The sequence below is a fragment of the Phyllopteryx taeniolatus genome, chromosome 6 (assembly GCF_024500385.1).
Source record: "Phyllopteryx taeniolatus isolate TA_2022b chromosome 6, UOR_Ptae_1.2, whole genome shotgun sequence".
Classification (NCBI taxonomy): Eukaryota; Metazoa; Chordata; class Actinopteri; order Syngnathiformes; family Syngnathidae; genus Phyllopteryx; species Phyllopteryx taeniolatus.
The window spans coordinates 31,013,869-31,039,376 of record NC_084507.1 but is presented as its reverse complement, the minus strand read 5'-3'; the positions used below and the strand labels follow the sequence as shown (position 1 = coordinate 31,039,376).

Genomic DNA, 25,508 nt, shown 5'->3' with positions numbered 1-25,508 from the left:
AACAACAGCCCCAAAACAAAGACAGGATCGTTACTGTGTCCGAAATGATGAGCTTTCATCAAAATTGTAAAGCCATTAGGGATCAGTGATGTGCTTGCATTCTTAACCGCAAGGCTTTGGAAAAGATTTTCCGATATTAGGAAGAAAAAAAAAAAAGAAAGAAAGCACAACGTTACATCACATCGACAGTCAAGACAAGCCTTGCAATAGTGCTTCCCTCAACCTGATGTTGCGAAGCAGCGGTGCGCTTAAAGCTTAAGCTCACATGAGCACCTGAGAAGTCCGACAGGTCCTCAAACACACAGCAGTCGGTGAAGAACACAGCATAGAGGAACTTTAATCCTATTATACAATTTTACAAATCAAACATCCCTAGGAGAATGGTGGTTTGAAGGTATTATACTTCAGGGAACTTTTCATTCATTTTCACTCAGGAAAACGGGGACAGCCAGGCATGAAGCACACATGCATTCAGACATGCCCAGAAAAGAATGGCGTCATAGAGTTACCAAGTTGCAACCAATGCACCTGAAGGCCTTTTCAACCATCTGTAAAACATCACCAACGAGATGAAATAACAGAGGCCGGCCGGACCACTGCAACTCAGCCGGCGGTAGAGGCTTAATCTGAAACCGATGGATCGAGAGGACGGTGGGGTTGGGAGAGGGAGCCCGCGATTCCTAATTTAAACCTGATGAGGTCAAGGGTCAAGTCAAAGCGGAGGGAAATGCGGGAAGTCAAAGACACCAAACATTCACAGAAAGTAATCACAAACCTATGCAGCAAAATGACTTACTTTGTAATTGAACTATGGAAGTGGACATACAGGCCAAAATAGATTCAATAGATAGTTTATGACCATCATGGGGGAAACCACTGATGAAATTAAGAATAAAGTGATCGCACAAAAGGGTGTCCTCATGAGAATTTGATTAATTAATGATGACTAGAAAACGGATCATTTTGACACCTACAAAACTTTTAACATAATCAAGTCTGCCACGGTTGGTGGAGTTGGTTGCAGGAGAACTTTTTGGTTGTGTGTGTCCAAGGAAACCACGAACAGGCACAGTGTCACGCTGCTGGATATTTGTCCAGTTGGAAAGTAATATAGTCCTTCATCATATAATATAGTCATATCGTCCTTCCTTTATAATTCTCCTCAGAATATGTTCTTCGGGCAAATAAGTTATCAACTGCAATTCAGTTACATAATGAAAGTCTTCCTCAAATTCATTAATTTTTGCCGCAGCCAGAGTTTTGTTTCTCCGCAGTGAGTCTCAAAATGTGCCAGAAACGGTCTGAAACTGTTTTTAGTTTAAATGAAATGTGCGGAAGTCCAAAGATATTTGCTGCATGTCTGTGTGTGTATTCTCATCGTGACATGAACGCATACTCTTTCATCGTCATTGTCTCAACGAAACAAAACATCAATAAGTAATGGACCAGGAAACGTCACAGAGGGCGAATTTACCGCAAACAATATTGTTTGTAAATGGATTTATGCAGGTGTTAAATAAGATGAAACAGTTTAATTTCACCCCTTGCATCGATGAAATCATTTCATGATCAGGAAAATTGGCCGTCTTGTGCTTCCCAAAAGCGAGACGAAGACAAGGAGGAGTACGTGGTGACTGAACTGTACTCATTGAAGGACTTATTTATCTTAAATAATATTTACAGAGAAAAGTGAGCTGTCAAAGTTATCCGGAATGCTACGGGAATGAAAAAAAAAAAAAAAAAAACGTTTTGCAGTTGACATCAGATTATCATCCTCATCATCATCATAATCCTATCAAAAATATGAGGATGTGAAGAGGAGTGTGTGTGTGCGTGCGTGGGTGTTTACGGTCGAGGTAGCCTTCATAATCTTAATTTGCCTCATTCCACCACCACCCCCCCCCCCCCCCCCCCCCCCATTTTCACACACTGGGTTATATGGCTGAGTTTGAAAAACGCGTATGTTTGGCAGCACTGTAGTGGTTTTTGGATGCATGACAGTGGTCATGTTTTGTTCTATTTAACCATTTTTGTATCAAAATGACATTTTATTTCGGTTCGTTTTTTGTTGTTATGTAAAAAAAAGGACTTTTTGTTTTGAATATTATCACATGTGGCCTTACCGGCCTCGATAAATGGAACTTCGATTCATTGAAAAGTTTCTTTGCAGCCCTTTAGGACATGTATTTGTGTACCCCCGATCTATAGAAAACTGTTTTTGTTTTATTGTTTATTTCAACTTAGGGGTACCTAACATACAGTATAACACTAAGAAGCTGATTCAGATGATAAATCCTTGGTTTGCCATAAAAGGCACATGCTAAGTGCTAACTGGAAAAAGGAGTTCTTTTATTGTTGTTTGTTGTTTTGCCTTCATTCCAACATGAACAAACCCAATCACACTTGCTCACGCATTGTTCTTTCACCCAGTGTTTCCATTCAGTCATGTAGGCAACAGGAAAGGGAAACGAGGCTTCCTGTGGAACAATGGGTGGTCACTTTGAACGAGTCTGTGTGTTTTGTATGAACACGTTGATACTGCAGTCCCATCTGCCTTTTTTTGTATGTACGACTGTTGTCCCAAGAGCTACTAGTTGACGATGACCTGTACTGTTGACACGACTGGCTTTGCGGCAGTTTTGCTGAAGTGGGCTCAAGCTGACATTGCTCACTGGCTTTGGTACTTTCAAATTGAAGGGGATATCAATTTTAGAAAATAAAAAGTGTTAACATCTTAAAGCTATAGTATGTAACTTTTAGCACCCCCCCCCCCCCCCCCCCAAGCTTAAATTCTGCATTACAACAAAAGAACAGAACCGTCGCTTCAATATGACGTAGGCAATGCATGTTATGCCCCTTATATGTGCTTCTGCAACATTTTGACCATGTTTTGAAGGACATGCGTTATTTCAGTGCTGTCATTTCTGTACCGTCATTTGCCAGCGTGGGAAATGAATAGGGCATTCACTAAATATAAAACGTAAGACATTGACAAATTCAGCAAGGTGTTGGAGGAGGTGAATGGTTTAATCAGCATTGTGTTATCTCCTCTAGCAGTGGCTTCGGTGAAAATAGCTTTTTTTCCCCCCCAAACAAAAAAAGTTGTAGATTTAAGTGACCTGTGTTTTTGCTATTGAATACTATAAATCCCAAGCAGTTAGCAATTTAAGTATATGCTGATGATTGTAAGTGTAGATAATTTCAATCTTCAGAATGCTGCTCCTAAACCGAATTGGATATCATAGATGCAACACACAGGACATGAATTAGTCAATTAGATTACAGCTTTTTTACATTAGATCAGTCAGAGACAGGCTCCATATGCTAGGAACATAAAAATACATACATGAGACTACAAAATACACAGTCAAACATTGATTTTCCACTGTGTGTTTGCACTGAGGAATTCCATTAGGCTCTGAAATGTTTTGATGTGAACAAGCAGAGCAGAACGGTGTTGGACCGCAGGGTCAATACAGTATAATGTCCTGGAGTAGTTAGGAGAGAAGCTCGGGAGGGCAGCAGAGAGCGGCGCGCGGCTTTGGGAGGGGCTGGGCGGCAATACGGGTCAATTATGGGGACAGAGCTGTGATAAGATATGACAGAGCGAGGCTGAGTGGCAAACAGCTGAATAATAGGACAGACACAGTGGCAAGTCACATCCAACGAGAGGGGAAGGCTTTGGGAGAAAAAAGCCTGAGAAGAAGAGGGTGTGTGTGTGTGTGTGTGAGTGTGAGTGCGGAGTGTTACTGGTTACTGTGAATGACAGTAATGATGATAGCTGGCGATTGCAGCTCTTCTGTGTGTGCGCGTGTGTCCATTTGCACAACACAGACAGCGTCTTACCATGCAGTTCATTGCAAAGTGGTTGTGCTGGGTCTGCAGTTCGACAGCATGCTGGTGGTTTCCCCCGATTTCTGTGTAGCTGGTGAGGAAAAGCCCCTTGTTGTGCATGATCCAGTCGAACATCTACGCGTAGAAAAGGGGAACAAGAACCAGTAAGGTCACACAATGGACCAAAATGTGGTAAAAAAAAAAAAAGTCTGTCACTGACACGAGAAGGATAACGACACCAACGGCAAAATTACTAAATCTGACACAACATTAGCTAAAACGGCACAATCTCAAGTGATTACATACGTGACAAGAGCCAGGCATTAGTTTTGTATAATTATTTGTACATATATATGCATACTCCAAATATTATTCTACTTCAGAACTTAGGAGATGGCTTAATGCTACAGGACAAATAAACCAAAATTTGTTTTGAAATAGCAGGAGTAGAAGAAAAACAAGTTGTACAGTATGTGCTGATGCATTTTTATATTTTCGTTTTCTCTATTTAACAAGCCAGAAACACCATATTTACTTAGACTTACATAGATTCCTGGTTTAAAAAAAACCACCAAAAAAAAAAACCATTTTGTCATTAGAACATTTCAAGTATTGTAAAGCATATTATACATGCATATTTTCCAAATCCTGTGAAGTATAGAGAGTAATATATGCACCGTGTCCGCCATGCTTTCAACTTTGCAGCGGCGTCAGTGGCTCCCTGCATGCTGACATGTTTGGTGTATGGAAACGTGTGTTAAATTACAGCCCTGAGACTTTTCACAGCAGGCCTCTCTCTGCATTGGCCCCCGCCAGCTCTGCACAGCTCGTATGAGCTCCATTTATCAGCTCTGCACATGCCACTCACACGCTGATGCCAAACATGCAGTCACACACGTTTTCCGCTGTCTGTGCACACATACTCAGACCCATAATGTTGGCAGTATCGGATCAAAAACAAAATTGAATTTTCTCTTCTGTCCGCAGGGGCTACTATCACAGAAACGATAGATTTCCACAAGACAAATAAACAAATGTAGCTTAGCTATTTAGCCAGCATGTGCATCAAAATGATTCTGCTGACGTAAACGTGTGGAAGTCAGGTCATGTTTAAAAAAAAAAAAAAGGTCTTAAACCTTTAGTTATTTATTTTTTATATTTCACCTGATACAAACATTAAAGAGGTATCATCCCCTGCAAAAGCACAGAAAAGCATTCTTACCTTTTCTGCATCCTGTTCAAAAAGGCGCAGCTGGAAACACTGGTCCAGTTTCAGCTTCCTCATGTGCCACAACTGCTGCAGGTTCTGGCGTGTTCCGTGAAGCTTATCCAACAAACTGGTCACTTTGGCGCCGAGGTTGTGAGCATCCGCATGTGTGTAGAAGCCATGGTGGTGATCATTGGACTCTGCAGCGGCACCGCCAATCCGGTTCCCGTACACGCTTTCGACGGCACTCCCGCTTCCTGCCGTTTGGGACTGCAGCCTCTGCAGCAGCCTGCGTCCCTGCGTGTCCAACTCCTCCACGGAGGCTTTGGTGGCCCTTTTCTTCAGCGCCGCATGTTCCTCCATGAGCCGCCGAGCCCCTTCCAGGTCCCGCGGGAGATCTCGCTGGGACAGGGTCTCTTGCAGCTCCTCGAGGCGCGCCAAAGCTCGTGCTGCGTCGCTGGCAAAGGTCTCAAATGAGAGCCGCACCTACGGAAAAATGGGCCTTTTTCAAACTGCAAATAAATCGTGTGAACTAAATGCTGGTTTTGGGTTCCAGAAAGCAGCCAAACCTCAATCCAATCATCATGGTCGTACTCTAAGCTGCCATCGAAGTCAGCTGTCAGCTGCGACGGGTCCACGATTTTGGATAACCCCTCTAAGGAGACCATTACTGTCTGTTGGTGTCACAAAGCAGACAGAAACGGAACAAAGGTCAAAAGGGATGCCGATCATCAGCCACGTCACAATCCAAGCAACCAAACCACTACCAATATGTCCAACTTAAATACCACAAAGAATGTGGAGCTTTGTGTGGATTTTCACATTTACTGTTTGGACAGGTGTGAAAACATTCCAGTCACTTCATGCAACAGTCAATGTTATCGCTAATTAAAACGGAGGGGGTACAGAGCTACAAACTGAGAATTATTGACAATTTTAATTTACAAATAGCAGAACACTTTAGGTGCAGAATCTGATGCAGATTCCAGTAGTCGGCAGAAACGAAATTACGATATCCGATTCATCTGTCGATGAATCTAAAAAATATATAATGAATAAAATAACTTAGTTTTTGTTCTTACAATAAATATATGAATTACAAGCAAAACATTTCACTCTTTTACAATACCTGGTCCACGGGTATTTTTTTAAACTTACAAGAAATTGGCAAAAATCGTCCGATTATTTCCCAATCTTTGTTGATTTTTTTTTTAATGCTTGTTTGAATGTCATTATCTTTGTCCTATGTTGTAATGTGTAGAAGAAAAAAAAAATTGGTAAAAAAAAATGGACGATTTTTTTTCTGATTTGAAAAGGGTTAATATTGTCCGATTAAATCAGCCGGGCGATTAATCGGTCGGTAACCTAAATGAGACAATATCTTCAGATTTTTTTTAATCAGAAAATGTGTGCATTCATTCATTTCTAGACTCCTACAAACAAAGTGGGACACACTTTTATAATTAGATGTACTCTAAGTATGATATTTCTATGCAATAACCATCAGAAGCTAATGTTTATAAAGAGATGAAGGGGGGCTAATACCAACTTGAAATTTGCTGATAGATTTAAATAACAAGTAGTGTGTCCTAGTCCAACTTGCCACTAGGGCGAAATGCATCATGGTGTCCTATATATCCAGTTTCCATAGCAACTGGGTCAAGACTAAATATACCAGCATCACATGACCACATGGGACAGAACACTGTCACTGTCACTGAGCAGCAATGCAATTAGCACTGATAAAATAGGACCGATAGCTATACGAAACTAACTTTCCGAGAAATAAACTTTGAAGAGCTTGCTAATACAATCTATATGTACAATTGGTAAATCCAGCCCAGTCAAGTAAAGTAAAGTAGTTTTTCTGAACGGTCAAACAGTCATTACCTCAAATTCAAACTTGGAGCTGCCAAAGTTGGTCCTCTGCTTCTGCCAGAAGTTATCCGGCTTGATGATGAGGGCGACGTGGATGCAGGAAGGGAAAGACTCCTGAAGGATCTTCAGCAGAGGTTTGATGCTGTCCCATTTGGAGCCGCGCATGTCCACGATGACTGTGAAGCCATGTCTGACGACCTCCTCACTGCAGGACACATCACACAATAACAAGTAATGGAACATCTTCACAAAACCATTTCTGAGTACCTCAAGAAGCCAATAAAAGGCAACGTAAATGGCGTTCCAAGATCCCAAAGCGCATCTAGTTGCAACAGTTGAGCATTCAATTTCCACCGCTGCTTACCACGAGTCCCACCGCCCTAGAAGTCCATAAAAGGCAATTTCTCGGTGTTAAAAGGTTTAAATCAGAATCTGTCCAGTTAGGATAGCAAAACAGACACAGGGCCTCCTTCTCTAACTCGCTCTGACCTCACTATGAAAACAGATCTGCCGCCGCCAAAGGGCTCGACAGAAAAAAGAGGGGAGGGATTGACGGCGGACGAGAGAGAGAGAGAGAGTGAGACAGCGAGAGCAAGGGGAAAAAAACACGTAAACCGAAACCCGCTCACTAGGACAATGAGTGAAATGGGGGAAAATACAAAATGATATGAGATTAACTTTGAGTGCATATGAAAACGCCTCCCTTTCTAAACTCCACAGAGTTACAGCACAACAGGATATGTGGAGAAAAACTCAAAGAAAGTGAGCAAAGATAAAGACCAAAGAAGTATTCAACAGTAAGTAGACATACTATATACTATTCGCAGATTATTATTTATTTTTTTCCCTTTCTTGATGTTTTTTTTCTTTTTTGAGGGGGAACCAACCCCAAAAAATGTTTACTGGTAGTTTATCCCCGCTTTTATTCAAGAATTCTTGGGGTCTAAAGGAAAAAACTAATGGTTTCATTGCAATTAAAATGGATCCCCCGCTTAGCGAGGGTCTACTATACAGCTAGAATCCCGTTTTTGTGGCTATTTCTATCTTGCATTTCTTGTGCGGAAACGCAAAATGGATGCTGATGTCCGTCTCCTAAAATGTAAATGCGTTCATTACGATGTTGGTCGAGAGCATTTCTTAACCCAGGACCAGAGGGTTACGTGTTTGTTTGGTTGTGCGCCACGCACGCTTTGTGTATTTCTTGCCTGGGGATCGTGGCCAGGTAGGCTACGAGCCTGCGCAGGTCTTCCGCTCGTATTCTATCGTGGTTGCTCCGCGCTGGGAAAGTGAGGACAGGACCTCCTCGTCGGTCTCTGCCTCCTGCGCATAATTGAGGAGAGAGAGAGAGAGAGAGAGAGAGAGAGTGAGATTAAATGCCAGCACAAAACAATCAACACTAACAAAACTACATCTGCAGATGTGAAGTGCAAACTGGATGGGACTGACATTTTACTAAGTTTCCTTGATCGGCTATGGGGAACATTAAGAATCTATTAATCAGTTAATTGCTTTATTGTTAATGAAACGGGAAATGTTCTGAACTTCTGATTTGATCCCAGTGTTGTACTGAGAGGAATAATTTTGCCTGGAGGAGTTGTGCCACAAGCAACGTCTGCGTGGATCTAGATCAAGTTGCCACTGGTGACATCGTGTTTTTCCTTCTTTAATAATAATAATAATAATAAATCAAATTTAAGATCACTCTCCAGCAGCAAAGTAGTGCCTCAATCGTCTCAACACACGATTAATCAATAACTAATCTCAGAGAAATGTTAACAATTAATGAATCAATATATATCAGTATTGGTCACACAGGACAGGGGGGCGGGGTAATAAGTGGCTCATTTGCATAAAACAGGTCACTTCTGGAGTACATGTACAGTATAAGCAAAGTTACAAAACTATTTATGCAGAAATTATGCATCTCGGGAACATCTCAAGAACTAGAATATGGTCAGAAAAATCATTTATTTCAGTACTTAGACATTGTATAGAGTCATTCATCACTTGGGAAATTAGCTTACAGAGGACAAATTCCGGCCTTATTTCTTCATTAAAAATCATTTCCATTGTATCGGGATTGGTTGTTACATAATGTAGTTTCTCGAGATGGTGGATTTTGCGTTTTTGTTTGCTACCAGCTATAATTACCAAAATTAAACATACATATATATATATATATATATATATATATATTTTTTTTTAATGAAATATTTCAGTCTGAGTCTATTTCAAATCGACCTACCTATCTCAATGAAGCTTTTTCGACACCATTCTAATTCATGGAGATGCACCTGTATTGTTGTATGATGTGATCATTTTGATGCACGTGTCCGACCTGAGAGAAAGGCCACCTTCTCCTTGAGGATGGGAAGCACATCAATGGCCTTCATGTCTTCATTGCGATGGAAGCCTGCAACAAAGTGCACAAGCGGTCACAAAAGACACACAAAAGATGTGCGCCAACCATGACGAACCAAATTCAGAAAATATTAGAACAAATGTTCGTGCATATTTTTTTGATGAAATGTGAATTTTCTGCTAAATACAATGCATGGCCAGCAACTCGAGAGTGACGAAAGGGCTTTTTGGAGCTGTAGTGAACTGGTCATGTCGCTCGATACTCAAGAAATGACTCAAGTCATTCTCGCTCTCTCCCTTTCGATCCATTTCCTACCAAACAGTCCGTCTTTGCAATACTTGACACTCATATCAGTGAAAACGAGCGTCAAATGCATTGAAATAACAACAAATGAATGCCTTGAATATATATTCAGAAATAGCAGTAGCAGCAGCTGCAGCTTTTCTATGTCCTGCCTTTACTAATAAAGGCGAGGTCAGTTTTAATGGACGCTAACAGAAGTGGTGTAGAACTTGACTGCACTGCTTTTCCACTTGAGGGATTATAATGAGCTCAGCTTTGCTTTACATACCCTGGCAGAATTTGTCCCCCCCCCACCAACTGCAGACACCAGAACCACTAGTTTTCCACCTCTTTATCAGCGCTTGAACACTACTAGGTCATCATGATGTCAAAGTGTGAACAACATGATGACGAGGACTCTTTAAATTCCAATTCGAATTGAACTAGGAAACGTACCGGTCGATTCATGGATCAAACACCTGTGTTGAATTTCGCCGTTCAGCTCCTTGTTAAAGGAGAAGTTATTAGCTAAACATTGAGCGGCTGGACGTGAATTCAAAAGTCTGGAGACGGCAAAGTTAAAGTTCACCTGTAAAGAAAATAGTGCATTATTAGGTCACATTTCTGAAATGTCAGTATCCCTAATTTTTGTGAGTAGCGTGTATATACATATTGACAAAACAAAAAGCTTCGAAGAAAATATCCTTTGCACAGATGAGACAAAACTGAAGCTTTTTGATGTTACAGGCGCGAAAGCATGGAGGAGGCCTGGTTATGTTTTTTTTTGTTTTTGTTTTTTTTTAAACGTGTCTTTGCATCTCTTAGGTAACATTAAAATAGCTTGCCAGAAATGCTTCATCCTGCACCATTCGGGTTTGTCTTGCTTTGTCTGATACTGACATGAACCCACAACCAGTAGTCACCTCTGTTCCATTGCTGCAGCATGCTCAAATTCCCCCCCCCCCCCCCATAAAGTAAGTACAACTATAATGGAAAAGTGCAAATACAGAAACAGAAGTTTGTTTTTGTGAGGAGCAAATACTATGGCAGCAATCAAAGAATTCTAAATCAAGCATACATTTTGTAAAAAAACAGAAGTAGGCAAAATAAGGTAACCGCATCAAGTATCTGGCCTGTTCCAGTACTCTCCACGCATTACTCGACTTTTTCAAGATCACAGATGTAAGTCTCACATTTACTGTGAACCCTCATTTTCATGCTTTTGAAAGTCTCCCTTGATGTTAGAACATCTGATATTCCAGACGCTGAAAGGAAGCATTCAAATATAACCAACTTCAGATTTCCCGTCTTTGAAAGCAGGGGAAAACTTGAGAGAGGAATTCATTCATAATGATTATTACATACACTGTGTGCATCATTCTCTACCGTGGCCAAAATAGACTTTTAGGACGAGAATATTCACAGATTAGCCATGTTGGTTAGTCATGTTAACCAACTGTTAAGGCTAGGAGCAAATAATATAAAAAAAAATGCTGTGTCTCAATTCAGGGGGTTCAACCTCTGTTGGACGCAGAGAGGTGATGCACTTAACCAACCTCCCAAAAACGCAATCAAGAAGCCTTGGGGAAATTCCACCTTTAACCGTTGAGCACGAAGAATCTTGGTACTGTGAGAGGCCAAAAAAATCCTTTGAAAAAGTGGGAAAAAATGGCCACTTAAGGCTGCATAATAAGGACCCTTCAAACTTCTACTCGTGTTACTATATTCTAATTGACACTTTTCATTCTACGGCAAAGATTAAATTGTATAATAAACTACTGAGACGAGGCAAGAAGTTATGATGACATCATTTGTTGTTGAGAACCCAGGTTGCGATGTGCCTTTCTCAAGCTTCCATTTCAGTTACAGACTTGGTAACTTTCTGGAAATTTTCAAGCTCGATTTCGAGTATACTTAATTTTATTATTATTATTATTATTTTTATTTTTTTTTACCATGATGCCATTTAATTGAAACCTTTGACTAAAAAGCACAAAAGTAAGGCGCACACACAAGATGCTGCGAATGAAACAGTAGCATGACTTCATATCAGGAATATAGTGAAATAAAATCATCTTGGTTATCATTATTCTAATATCGCTAAAATAAACAGCAGACCATGTCATCTCTGTTCCAAATCCTTTTAAGACCCATGATTATGTTCTTAAAATTTGGTGCAATTCATCTGGATTTGGTGCAGAAAAGGCCGAAGATGAAAACATTAGTCAAATATACACGATACATAGTTCTCCATTGCTGTTTTCTTTGAGATATCACAAATGTGTTGTAGAATCCTGTTACTAATTTTAGCCTGGACTCAAAGTGTCTCCGGCTAATGCACAACCAACATAATCCCCTGATTTGTGTCAACAGACATAAAACTGCTGCCAAACAAACTGCTCATGATGAACAGCATACGCCCAACAACAAAAGTAACCCAAAACCTCAACAATAAACTGCAGGACGAAGGTTCTAGCTCGCACACTCGTGATGTCATTCGTGAAATCGTCATCCTCACCCATAACTGCACGTAGCTACTACCACCAACATAAGAATACAATCACAGCAGCAATCATCTCTCTTCACGTCAAATCAATTCATTCACAAGGCTGCCAAGCATGAATCAAACATTTTCAATCACTGACTGCTTGTGCATAGCACACTCCTAACGAGAGCAATCCATTTTACAGGCAGTCGGAGACCCTGTAATATAATCTGCAATTTATAGTCTTGCTCACTGTGGGCTCTTTTCAACTTTTTAATTTGATGTAGGAGATGGATGGATAGATAGCAAGAAAAGCAGAGGAGACGAAAGGTACCTCAGCAAAAGACTGTGACACATCCATCATCTCGTTGACCAGCTGAGCTAATGCCAGGTACTAAATCACGTAGCAACGCAGGAGCGCTGGATCCTGATCCCTCGCTTGGAACGCGCATGCTTGCATGTAAGCAGATGCACCAAATTACAAAAAGTACAATTGCATATTTCCCTGCACGCGCAAATTCGTAATCTGCATCTGCATGACAACAATGACAAAAAATACTGCAACCCCGGTAACCTTTACATTGTTCCTCTTCCTCTTAGTACAGAACAAAGGTTGGCAAACAAAAGTCAGTTGGCTACATATTTTTTTGTGATATGAAATCTATGAATAGCACAGGAACATAAGGCTGCACAATTAATCGAATTTTAATCGGATCACGATTTTGGCTGCCACAATTAAATCAAGCTGATTGTTGGCAATATTTACATTTCTAATTTCTAATGGCGTCCGTCTCTGCTGCACATGCAATCAAGCACTTTCTCAACTAGCAGTCAGCCAACCACCAGGGGGCGAAAGCATGGTTAGGGCTTTATTTAGCTGCCTAAATAACAAGCAAGCGCACTGACGCGGAACCTCAAAGGTGGAGCCAAAATTGGAAATAAGGAGCTAGTTCCTTGAAAGGGATCAACATCCGTGGTCGGGACTTGTTTCGGATATATACAATAGCATATTTATCCAGTTAGTCCTTGGTAAATTTCAAATTTTGGGGTAAATGTTATTATTGATCATAATGTATATCTTAAATTGGTAATCCATTTATTTTCTAAAGTTTCTTTTTGCACTGAAAATGTTTCTTTGTTTGTTGAAATTACAGGTGTTCCTTAACATGAATAACTGATTGAAATAATTGATGAAGAGACAAGAAGAGTTTCCCACCACAGCTCACGTTCATTCATAGCACAGGTTTGCTGTGTACACGCTCAAGCAAATTGGAATTATTCTTTGTACGTAATATTTAAATCACCGAGCTGTTAATGACATGAAGCAGATCTTTCAAAGGTCAGGCAGCCCTTTTAGTTTTTAGATGTGACGTTCAAATTGAAGCTTATATGTTGAAGACAGAATGAGCGCGGGACTGAACAAGTTCATGGTTCGCTTTAAAATTAGGTCTCAAAAGTATTTGCTTGAGCTGATATCCAAATAAAACAAAACGATACAATGTGAAAACCTTCACATGCAACGAGAGCATGGGAGTGAATTGTATCAGTTTGACTGTGCTCAAGCCTTCTCGTCTTTGGAAGTGCACAATTATAGGCAAAGTGTTTAGCTTCTCATTGATACGTACACTATGACCATCCGTGCATGCATCAATTTTTGTTCCAAGTTGGACCAGACATATTTTTATTGTTTCAGTTTCTTTTAACATTTTTTTCACACCACAGATTGAAGACATCCTTGAAACCAAAATTATGCTGTGTACGAGTTCGTCCAATGAGATGAAAACGGAATGAATGTACTCAGTTAGGATTGCAGTGGGAAACCTTTATAAACAAATTGCAATATGTGGCGGAACAAAAATATCTCAACTTACAAGCCTCCCAACCTTTTTTCATGGCATTTGAATGGAACCCAACTTAATGTCACCTTTTTGTAACAGCCAGTTAGAAAGAAAAAATACATAATGATAAAAAATACAACTCAGCATGATGTCGAATGTAGTTATAATTAGTGCATTTGTTCCTGTTCAACGAACTGGTCTCATCTTGGGATAATGACACCTGAATTTTATGTTTATGTCTAGCCTACTCTGCAATTTTGCTTTGGTAACCATCATTGCAGAAAAGATACGAAAGACGTTCGAAATGGAAGCAAGAAACTCTTGTGTTTTTGTTTTTTTTTCCCCCTCTTGGCAATCGCTGGATATTCCATCTTGATTTTAATCCAGAAAATTAAGGAGTTGTCTGAAACTTATTTTTAAGCAAATTCCAGCAGCTGATCTTCTTCTAGCAATGAAAGGGCTAATTCACCTTTTTTTTTTTCATTTTAATTTTTTGATTACAAATGGTTCATGGATCCATTTGTTCAAAGTTTGAGGGTCCTTTGAGTTTAGAAAGTAGAACTCAAACCCTTTTAAAGCCAGAGCCTGGTGTTTGTGCACGAACTGAGGGAATGATGACTCAAGCATATTTTCTTCCAAAAGTCCTGCTTAATATTTGAAACGTTCAATAACTTTCTGCTCATTCGCCGTTCCCACAATTCTAGTTTGGCTTTTAATTCAGCTACTTGATATGCCAACGTGAAGTCAGTTGCCATTTTTCCCTGAATGAGACCTTTTTTTTGTTTTTTTTTTTTGTTTTAAACAAAAATTCTCTAGCTTGTGAAGTTTATATTTTTATATATTATACAACGTGACCGAGACATGGGTTTTATGTGTACAGAGGCACAGGCAGATGCACCTGATTTTCCAAATTCTTTCAGATCCTGATGATCAAGAAGCTATTTTTTTTTGTTCAGTCTCTCTGTGTGGCCCGGGACCAAATGGCCCATTGACCAGTACTGGTGGTCAGGAACTGCTGCTTTAGATCGCAAGCGAACATACCACATGATGCCCGTCATCGGTGCCATAACCATCTGACCCCAAGCTCAAAGCAATTACAAGCCAAACCGCACGCGTGTTTAGTACAACCACGCATTACTCATAATTCTGTGGGAATGTAAGACAAAAAGAAGGTGGTCATTTGTCACAATATGCACTCACATTTGTACTCAGCACTATTGGAGTCACAGTGAGGAGAAAAGATAGAAAGACAATTTGGCCGTCGTCCACCTCATCGACCGCATCCAACACTCTCCTAGGTGCTATTCTCAATCCCAACCAACTGTTCCCCCCCACCAAAATTTGAGTGTCAAGGGAAGAACTTCTTTTTTTTTTTTTTTTTTGACACGTAATGAGTTATCGTCTGATATCTGAACCACTACGCAGCTGATTTTGAAGACAATTTCCAGGTATCTGGTGTGAAAAAATCCATTTGTTATGGTTTCCACTTTCCATAGCGCTACTCATGAGTGACTTTGTTCTGACTCCAGTCATCCACAGCTATTCTGATCTCACACAAGTGATTTATTTTTAATCGGAGCTGCACGAAACTCTGATGGAAACTGTCACACAGTGAGACTGATGAATTTCAGATGGCTCGTCGGTCAGAGAGTACATAATTACTGGATTTCAACCCGGTGTGTGAACCATACTGTCGTGCGTTCGTGAAATGCAAGAATTTGAAGGTATTTGTCACATTGCCTTGCTTGTGCTCACTTGGGCAAGAACACTGGCTTGGAAACATCATGAATGTGGCTGAGAAAGAAGTTCAGGATACACATGCCATTAATAATTAACAATCATTAATGAATGGTCTATGTCAGGGGTATTCAACTAAAATTTTGAAAGGTCCAGATCGAGAACATTTTTGAAGCAAAGGTCTAGTGACTACTTATTGTGATCTATATTTAAGTAGCCTGCCGAGTCTTGTCCATCCGCTCGCACTGTAATCAATAACCTCAGTCAAACCCAAGACCATTTTGACATTTATTTCTGTCAAGTAACACAGAACTAAACAAACATGTATGACTCCTGATATGTACAGTTGTGCTCGTATGTTTATGTACCCTGGCAGAATTTGTGAAATACAATTAATAAGAATAATATAAGCACAGTTGGGTCACTTGATCAACTATAGAAAATGATACGAAGCCACAGAGAGACATAATTTATCACAAAACAAAGTTGTGATACCACATGCAGGGCTGTTCCATATCATCCCTGCGTCCACAATTAATGCTATTATTGGTTTCGTGTGATATCAAAATGTAAAATGGTGATATTGACGATATTTTGTATGTTCTTACGAACATAATTACATTATTGCAATGTTTCCCATTCTAAGAGTAGATACATACAGCTAGCAAACACCATTAAAGACACTGCGCATGCGCATTGGGTGTTTTCAACGCACCCTTCGGAGCAACTAGTTGGGGAATTTCAACTGCCGCTGGTGCGTCGGGGCTGCCATGGGCGACACCGCAAGTGTTTACCTTATAAATCAAGTGTGTCATGGACACTTCCGAGCTGCATGTTTGTCGTGTCCCCTGTGTGACAACCGCTCACGTGCTGTCACTGTGCTGCGTGAGAGGCAACCCACCGTGCGCTAAATTGCTGTTTTTCAAGCTATGCACCGTGCAGTGGAGCCCCGCATACTCGCAGTTCGGCACCCGCGGATTCACCTATTCGTGCATAAAAAACAAAAAAAAAACAAACAAAAAAACACATTTTCCAATTTGGAATTTTTGGGGGGTTTTCTTTGAGTTTTTTGATTATGTGGAGGGGGATCCAATCAAAAAACAAAAAACAAACAACAACAAAAACAACAACACTTATTGGCACGTTATCACATGTTTCTGGGCATTTGTATTTTCAATGCATATCTAATGGCCGTCAATCAAATGCAGATTTTCGTTATTCGTGGTCCGGCCCGATCCCTGTCCCCTGTGTATACATACAGTATGTATATACATTTTCTCCTATTTATTTACAGTCGAACGCAGGTCACGGTTCTATCAGATCTATGTCTTTAAAAGAGGCTCCGTGTAGTTGTGTGACCTTCGGCCAGAGCTGGCAGGAGGCCTGGAGACTGTGGTAAGCTCAAATTTCATAGTTGTTGTTACAGTGTGACTTACAGTAAAAATAACACTTCACTCCTAACACAGTCCTTTGACCTGAATATGACCCAAAACACAGAAACAAGCCTAGATTAGTGTGTCACAATAAATGGATACTCTACGGAATTTTGTAGCGATGCAGGGAATCACACATTGCTGTAAATATTTTGATTCAAACGTTCCTGATAGGTGCTCTTTGTACACATGATTGTGGTTTAATTCTACATTTCACTTTACACATGTATAAAGAAAAAGGACTAACAATATGTTGTCCAACACACGTTCTCTAAAAGATAATAAGCGTACTGAATGGACACCGTCAGAGAGGTATTATTTCAACAATAGTTCATTCATTTTTATTCATGAAATATTATCACGATTTTTTTACTGAGAAAATGAACTATTACTATTCAAATACAATAAGCCCTTCATTGCGCATTGGAGCCTGTATAACATCTTCACACGCTACAAAAGAAGAAATGCATAAATGTAGTTCTTGTTTACTGATGTTCGCCACTTAAAAGCACCTTCAAGAGAAAAGCAGACTGAATGCTTCATTGTAGGAAAAACTATTTTCCAGAGCTACAGTAATTGTGAGGAGAGCGAAGTGTATCATTGAAGCAGTTTTTTCGCTGCGTTGTCTTCTACTTGCCTGGATGCAACGCGTGTGGGTTTTATGATGCCGCGACAGTTGTTTCTCTGTTCAGTTCACACCTTGGTGAGCCTGATTCACAACCTTTCCTCTGAGTAGAATTGACCAATAAAGTTATTCCCAGTGGCTTTGTTCTCATCGTTCACGACGCATTGTATCGCTCTCGCTCGCTCCCTTCCATGGTTTATGTTCCCCCTCGTCTTCACTATTGGCAATCCTCTGCATCACTCACCGTATTAGTACTGAATGCTTTCTTATTCAAGAAACCTTGAGTACAGGGTCAACAGTAGCTGAATAAGCAACACCTACTCAGGTTAAAAAAAAGACAATGTGAAAGGCCTGTCTCCTAAAGTTCATTGTTTTCATACTTATTTTGCAGTCAAGGGATACCGCAGAGCTTGTGCTTTATTCCATTGTCATTCTTGTCATTCACCTTCACATCTTTATTAAGACAAAAACAAACCACGAAGAGTCGAGCAGTTAGGCACAACGCTAGTAAGCTGCTTGATTTGCTGCACTTGCCAAATGACTTCCCAAATGGAAGTTGCAACGATGCATCATTTAGGCCATCTGTGTCCGTACTTTCTACTAATGCAAAGCATATGCTCAAGGGCCTGACAAATAGTATGCAGGCCTTTAAATAATGCAGCATAGGAGGTGTAATGGAAGCATATACTGTATTTATAGCTTCACTGTTATTTCATCATATTGATCCATCCACCCAAAAACAATCTCATAACACAGTGTACCTACGTGGAGCAATTATGGAGTCTAAAAGACCCGAAAATGTTGGTATGAAAATAAACCATACATTGCAGTGTATTATAGTACACTGTCGTGAGTTTGTAGCCACAAAAACACAAATGGACTCTTGGAAATGCTTCTCCTAGAAAGGTTGTCTTGCATGTTACACGGACTACCATATCGTTAGTATACACCAAATAAACACATGCTGAGTGTAAGATAAGAAATGCATTACCTGAAAGTCTGATCAGGACTTTCCCTGCTTGGGCATATTGCCAGCTGTGGTTGTCCAGCACCGCCATCGAGAAACAAAACCGTCCTTAAACCCGACCTGATCAGTCTAAGCAAATGCTACACCCTGGTCAGCTCCACCATGACTAGCAGCCAACCAGTCTTTGGCACCGTTGCATGGCAAGAAGGCATCCAGACAAAAGCAGAGCCATATATCGACAAACGGCCCGTCGCCCATTGAGCGGCAGAAACGCAAAGGCACTGCCAGCTCCTTTTTTTGCTGACACAACTGGCTTTTCTTTGCCTTGTCCCCCCCATGTCAGTAACCCCTCCCCAAGACAAGATTTAGTAACAACGAATGCTTTGCATTAAACAGTGTCTCCCCTCCCTGAATGCCCGAGGAACCGTTCCATTCCCCCCCGCAAAAAAGACAAGTTAAGCCAGCCAAATACAGTTGTCACTGTTGGATTTATGAGTGAAATAGGCTTTAATAATGATTGGTTCTAATCCTCCTTATGCACTCTCTACTTACATCCAACATTTTAACGTAAATATCTGTTTGGACTTATCTTAGAACAAACATGTCAAGATTTTCAGTTACAATGTGGAATGCAACAAGCCTCAAATTATTATTAGCCTGTTTCCACATTATTTTTCAAATCACAAGGGGCATGCATACTGTGGACACAAAGCTGTCCATTATACCATCTTGACATCACTAAACCACTAAGAAAACGCTAAAAAGGCTCAAATGTGAATTAACAGAGACATTTGTATTCCCTGCATTAGATCCATGGTCATTTTCCCCCCTAATACGAGAAATAAATTCCCATGTTCTTAAAACAGTGGGTTTACTTATTTGACTGAGCTGACTGAACAAATAGCTTATTCACTGTGTTTTTCAAGGGAGGCCTGAAATTGTTGTCTGTCATGTGAAAATAGTAAACTGTAAGGGCCTGATGTTCTATAGGTTTGCGTGTACAAGAACTGATGCAAACTTGATTGCTCACGCAAACATGAAGATGTAAAATCTGATCGACTAAATAGGCGCACCCAGGATTGCATCTCCTAAATTTCTGGCAGTTCATTTTGCGTGTTCTGCGAGGAGCTTATGCAATTAGAATATTTAATCATGCGCAATGTGATTCATCAAACCTGAGATGCTAAGTGTTCATCTTTTGACTTTTCAATGAGGAGAACAGATTTTCTCCACTCGTGTAAACATTTTTTAAATGCCAGAGACAAGAATTATTGCAACATATTGTCTATACCGCTTCTGAATTGCCTCAGGGGCTGACTTAGAGCCAGTCACAAGAAGGAGTCATGCCATATCGCCTTTGACAAAACTCCTTTCAAATCTGCATTTACTTGTGTTTGGGTCATTTCAGTGCACTGTGAAAATTGTCTGGCCACTAACCAAATGTGGTAACTAATGGGCTCTCCAGAGCAGTTTTTCAGGTGTGCTGTCCCACGTTTTAAAAGCAATGTTATGCAGGGTGGGCACAGGGGCCGAGTGAAATCCAACAAAACATGGGGTTTAAGCAGTTGATGGCTTCCCCAACATTATCGGAATGATAGATTTATTTTCTGTATCTTACGTACAGTAATATGTTTGTTTGTCTTCCACTAACACTTCCAATTCCATCAATTTAAAACTTCATTTTGTTCATTTGGTGCGCTCCTGAAATTTTCATGGCGAAAACCGTCAGCGCTACCAAACCCCCTCTTAAATATGGCAGTGTCCACCACTTTTACTACAATTTACCGCACACTATTTGGATTCTTAGTAAAAGATCACAATCGTAGTAAATCACACGGAACACACCCACCTACAGTGTGCGCAGTCTGTTAATGTGACCATACAATTTATTGTAGCGCCCGCTATTTAGGATCTCACTAAATCAAAGGTTTAAAACATAAAATACGTGCACAAAAATAAATGAAAATATATATACGAATGCTATACAGACATTTCCACTGTAGGGTCTTATCAATATATTCATAGCCTACCTACCAACTGTGGTGACTAATGGACATGGATCCAAAGTTAGACGGCTTCTGAGAAAGGCCATTTTGTGCAAATGGAGATGCGTGGTCACATTGGATATGCTCATAGTCACAAAAAAATAAATAAACCCCAGAGTAAGTGATCCTGATGGTTAAATCCTGAAAGTTTTCAAACAGATGGGCTCGGGTAATCAAATCTATCCTTGATCTTTCCAACAGTAGATCAAATAACTATGAATCGCAAGCAGCAGAAGAAAAGGTAAATGTGTTTCCGGAACTGTGGCAATCACTTGTCTCAGTTAGTGATGACAGGCTTCTTTAATGTGGTATTTTAAAATGTCTACATTTGTCCTGTATATTGCGGCCCAATGTATGTGGGTCACACTTCATACTGATCCAACTGGAATAAATAACTGTGAAGGATTGTCACCTCTCACACATAAAGCGGGATGGAAGGGGGGGGGGGGGGGGGGGGGGTGTCAGCTCGACTTCTACGATGCTTACCAGAACCTCAAGAACGGAACACTACATAAAACGGAACAATTACTGTGTGCTCATTTGTTTGTTAGTTGACAGATAAGTTTTGTTTTCACAATAACTAACAATAGCTGTTGATTGATGAATCTCTTAACATTCATCAATTACTATTCTATATGCCTACGTGTCTATTAATTTTGACACGGTATAGCTGAAAGCCTAATGATAATGTTTTATTGCGTTGTGTTTATGATGACTATCTCCATTGCACATGTACGTACACGTACTTTCACTATGCATTCCATCGTCAATACACAACTCTGATGAGATTTAGTTATCAACTGTTATCATTGGACACGGCAATATAATTAAAAAGAGGTCTAACAAAGGGCAATCAATTTCTCGCTAATAACCCAATCCCACAAAGTAAACATTTAACAACAACAAGAAATATGCTGGAGCTTGATGTGTATGCATGATGCCCCTTTCATATTTCTCACGTACGCATGCCTAGAACCGGGCGGCCCTTGTGGGAGACATCAGCACTATACAAGAGGAGACGAGGCCCTTTTCAGCATTGAATATGCATGTGCAACTATCGCCATTGAACACCCGGATTGAATACTGTGGAAAGTCACAGTGCAGCCAGCTGAGTTGCATAAACACATCAATGAAGGAGACAAAGCGGCATGGGGCCGCACTTTGGACAGCTCAAGGAACACTATTCATCAGCACCCTCAATCCAAACCATCCTCAATCCGCCGATTGTTCTGCCACACAACAAAACACAGCCAATGAGCCACAGTGCACCAAATAACACTCGACAGACAGACAAGGCCGCACAATGGAGAGAAGCGTCTTTGTGTTTGGTTCGTGTGCGTGTACTTCTTCAGCGCAAGAGCTGCCTCAGAGCACAGAGGAGGAAATAGGAAGTTTAAAGAATGGTCTACCCGGGCCAGATGCCAGGTTGAACGGATGACATGAGACGAAATGCTGAGGAACGTGAAACGGGGATGTTGTGATGGTCTGAATGCTTCTTTTGCAGAATACCACTTTGCCAGTCACTGCATTGCGTCAGGATGTTAACAAATGCTGTTGGTTCTTCAAAGATCTCACACAAGAATAATCAAAGGAACCAATGGAAGATTTGTAGAGAAAGACACGGCCACACTACACACAACAACATTACAACTGCAAAAACCTAATGAGCAGTGATCAAACGTGATCGATAGCAGAGGTGGGAGCCGAACAGAGACCTCTTGCATCACAAGCATCATTCTTACACGACTGGCTGTGTTTTTAAAAGAAATTCTAATGGGTAACCAAAACATTAGACTACATCTTAGTATGATGTAGTGCAGTCAACTCATTATGTATTTGATTAAAGGATGGTAAGTAGGCCTTGCAGTGATATCGGATATGCGTCATTTGAAATGTACATGTAAAAAGACAGAAATCTATTCTTACCATCACATCAGTTTACTGCAAAATTTCAAAACAAGAAAGACAACTCAGTAGTTATAACGTGATTATTAAATTACACAGTCTGCAACTAGAAATGTGTCTGTAACTGCGAAGAAACATTGAGCAAGAGGTCACCAAACTGTATCTTACTTCTTTAAGTCAGTGGAACGCAAATGGTTGCGAAAGACTGCAGTCAGCAAAAATTTGTCACAAGTGGAAACTGCTGCCGCGCAACTGCTTTTGTTTACCTTCTTCAAAGAGACATTTTGCAATAAATGTCTGCAATGATGATAAACAGGGAGTCCCTGTGGTCTATGTTCCAACAAACAGAAACAGATCAAAAACATTTTGACTGAATCCAATTGCGTGTGTGTGTGTGTGTGTGTGTGTGTTTTGAAGCCACTGCAGCTCTGTACATTCTAAACAAGACCGACTGTAAGTGTATGTCTTAGCCTCTGTTTTCTGAGCTCACCCTCCTCTGCTAATTTTCTGTTCCCTTATTTTTCCTCTTTTCTCTCAGCCCCATCATCACCAAAGCAGCATCAGTGCTTCCTCCATTCCTCTGTGAATAGATTCTCACTAGACTTGTCCTCCACAAAGGCCGCTGTCCCGTTGAGTAAACACCCAGCAGACAGGCAACGACAGGCTCGTCTCCAGCCAGGAGGCGGTCAGTGGATGCAACGGCTCTGGAGCGTCGTTACAGCTCTGAAAACAACTGGCTTAAGTCAACAGGCCTGCTTGATGGAATATCTGCATGCATACACACACATGCATGCGTACACACACGCCAACATGATGTGGTGGCCGTTGGAGCAAAAAGGTTTGATCCATAGATGACGCGAAAAGACAATTCATTTGCACTAGACGACATATACCAGCCTCCAAAACATCATAACCAAAACCGGTCAATGAGATTAGCAGTGGGAGTGTGTTTGCAACTTTTATTTTCTGAGAATGTACTCACTTTTTTTTTTTAAACTTTCAAGAACTTCCAAATCTGACCTCATCCGCTTAGAGGCTTTGTCTGCCGTTGTGTCTAGACGCTCTGTTGCATCTGAATTCTACATGCAGTAAATGACAGCTGACAAGTAACTGTTTTCTATCCCTCAGCCTGTAGAGGTCAGTGAAATATCTTGTTTAATAAGATTGGATATTTTTGAAATACATCATATTTAATGTTATATTTTCAACAATTTTCAATAAACTTAAAATGTGTCATTCTTGTTTCCATGTTCATTGGAGGTGTTACAATACAAAAAAAAGGTGAGCACTTAAAAGATGTTGCCGAGCAGTATATGTGATTTTGCTTTTTAAAATATGTACTGAGTGGAGATATTTTAGATATTATAACAGTAATGGTTTAAATCAGTCAACAAGAAGATTTAGATTACATTTTTATTCGGCTTTTTTATCAAAAAGCAAATCTTGCTTTGAAAAACATCAGTCATTTCCTTATTCTATAAGCGAAGCATTATTATTATTATTATTTTTTAAAATCAGAAAGCAGATTTTTGTGAAAAAGAAGAGATTTTATATTGCCTACCTATTTATATCCCACTGAGATCCCTCCAAACATTTATGCTTGTGTATATGTGCCAAAAAAGTCACCAAAATAATCCGTTTCCAATAAGAATGCCAGCAAAAGTCTCCATTGAATTGAATGGGCAGGGGGGATTCAGGTGAGATTTGAAGTGTATTTGAGTGGGTTTTTATACACCCAAATAAAACACATCCACCCTGCAGGCCGACCATCAAAGGGTCACATCTAAACTTCAGGATTTGCGGTTAAGGCGACCTCAGCTCAAGAAACTTTAGCAGCAAGAAAGATGCATTCGTCTTTACAATTAACAACAGGAAATCAAAGGGATTCTTTTCAAACTAATAATAGATCTGTTCAGCTCCTCTGGTAGTTGTGGCACTCCACCTCCATGGGAAAAAAAATAAATAAAAAATAATAAAATAAAAATCTTTGGATGTGAGATTCAAAACCACACGACTCATGCACATTCATAAATTAGCAAGTGGACCAAAAATAGAGAGTAGCAACGCTGTCCAGAGGAGACTCTATAGTATAAGTGAAGTTGTTATGATAAATCCCAGTATGAGTGGGGCTAATTTCCCCCCAAAACAGAGCTTTGATACTTACAAGGAGCAGCGGCGATGATGTAGATGGACATGACACCTGCTGGTCATCTCTACTTCTGAACGCAGACGAAAAATAAAAGCAGCAGCAAAGAAGTGCAGGATTGGCTGCATCCGTAAAAGGGGAATCTACTCAAGGATGTATTGCATGCATCCCAACCACAATCCACAGATTTCTTTGCCATCAGAACATCTACACAGTCAAGCAAAAACAAACACAGACAATAGCTTTTTGCAAATCAAATTCCTTTTTTCCTCACTCACAACATAAAGCTCCTGCATTAAACTTGGCGTGAAATCCTCTTTAGAGGCCAACCAAATAGTGTCCATAACCAGTACTGCAAAATTCAGCATCATGCACTCTCTCTCCCTGTCCGATAATTGCAAAAATATCCAAAATCAGCATTACTCCTGCTCAGGCAAAGCAAATGTGAACAGTAAATAAATCCAAGCAGATCAAATGACATTCCAACGTTCCTGCAGCCACGCATCCAAGCATCCTTATTTAATATCCCTCACATCAAGGAGCAAACAGCGTGCGCACAACTTCCCCCACCCACCCCACCCTTTATGCTTAGCCCGTCCCCCATTCGTCATCTCTCATATGCAATTGGCGGAGGGTAGGTGAGAGGCCGTTGCTGATTGGGCTGTGCGATGTGGCAGACCCCTCGCGCTTCTATGCATCAATGCTTTCCAGGAAAGGAGCAGGTCGGAGGACAAAGATGACGATGTGGAAGCAGAAATGTTTCT

At 40.5% G+C, this 25,508-nt stretch overlaps 1 protein-coding gene across 15 annotated transcripts in view; it reads right to left on the bottom strand.

The window, feature by feature from the left end:
- Nucleotides 1–25,508, bottom strand: part of triob (trio Rho guanine nucleotide exchange factor b) — an 85,422-nt gene that overhangs the window by 43,868 nt on the left and 16,046 nt on the right. For 14 of the 15 annotated variants that reach the window (XR_009788884.1, XR_009788883.1, XR_009788886.1 and 11 more), the window contains exons 3-8: nucleotides 9,258–9,332; nucleotides 8,125–8,239; nucleotides 6,932–7,124; nucleotides 5,611–5,715; nucleotides 5,057–5,527; nucleotides 3,847–3,969 (exon numbers count right to left, since the gene is read on the bottom strand). Coding sequence is in view for 10 of the 15 variants with exons in the window: in XM_061775910.1 (XP_061631894.1) it covers nucleotides 3,847–3,969; nucleotides 5,057–5,527; nucleotides 5,611–5,715; nucleotides 6,932–7,124; nucleotides 8,125–8,239; nucleotides 9,258–9,332 (1,082 nt within the window). In the remaining 5 variants the exon portion in view is untranslated. Of the gene's footprint in view, nucleotides 1–3,846; nucleotides 3,970–5,056; nucleotides 5,528–5,610; nucleotides 5,716–6,931; nucleotides 7,125–7,283; nucleotides 7,436–8,124; nucleotides 8,240–9,257; nucleotides 9,333–25,508 lie in introns of those variants that run through there. The other variant, XM_061775905.1, reaches the window with a different exon arrangement.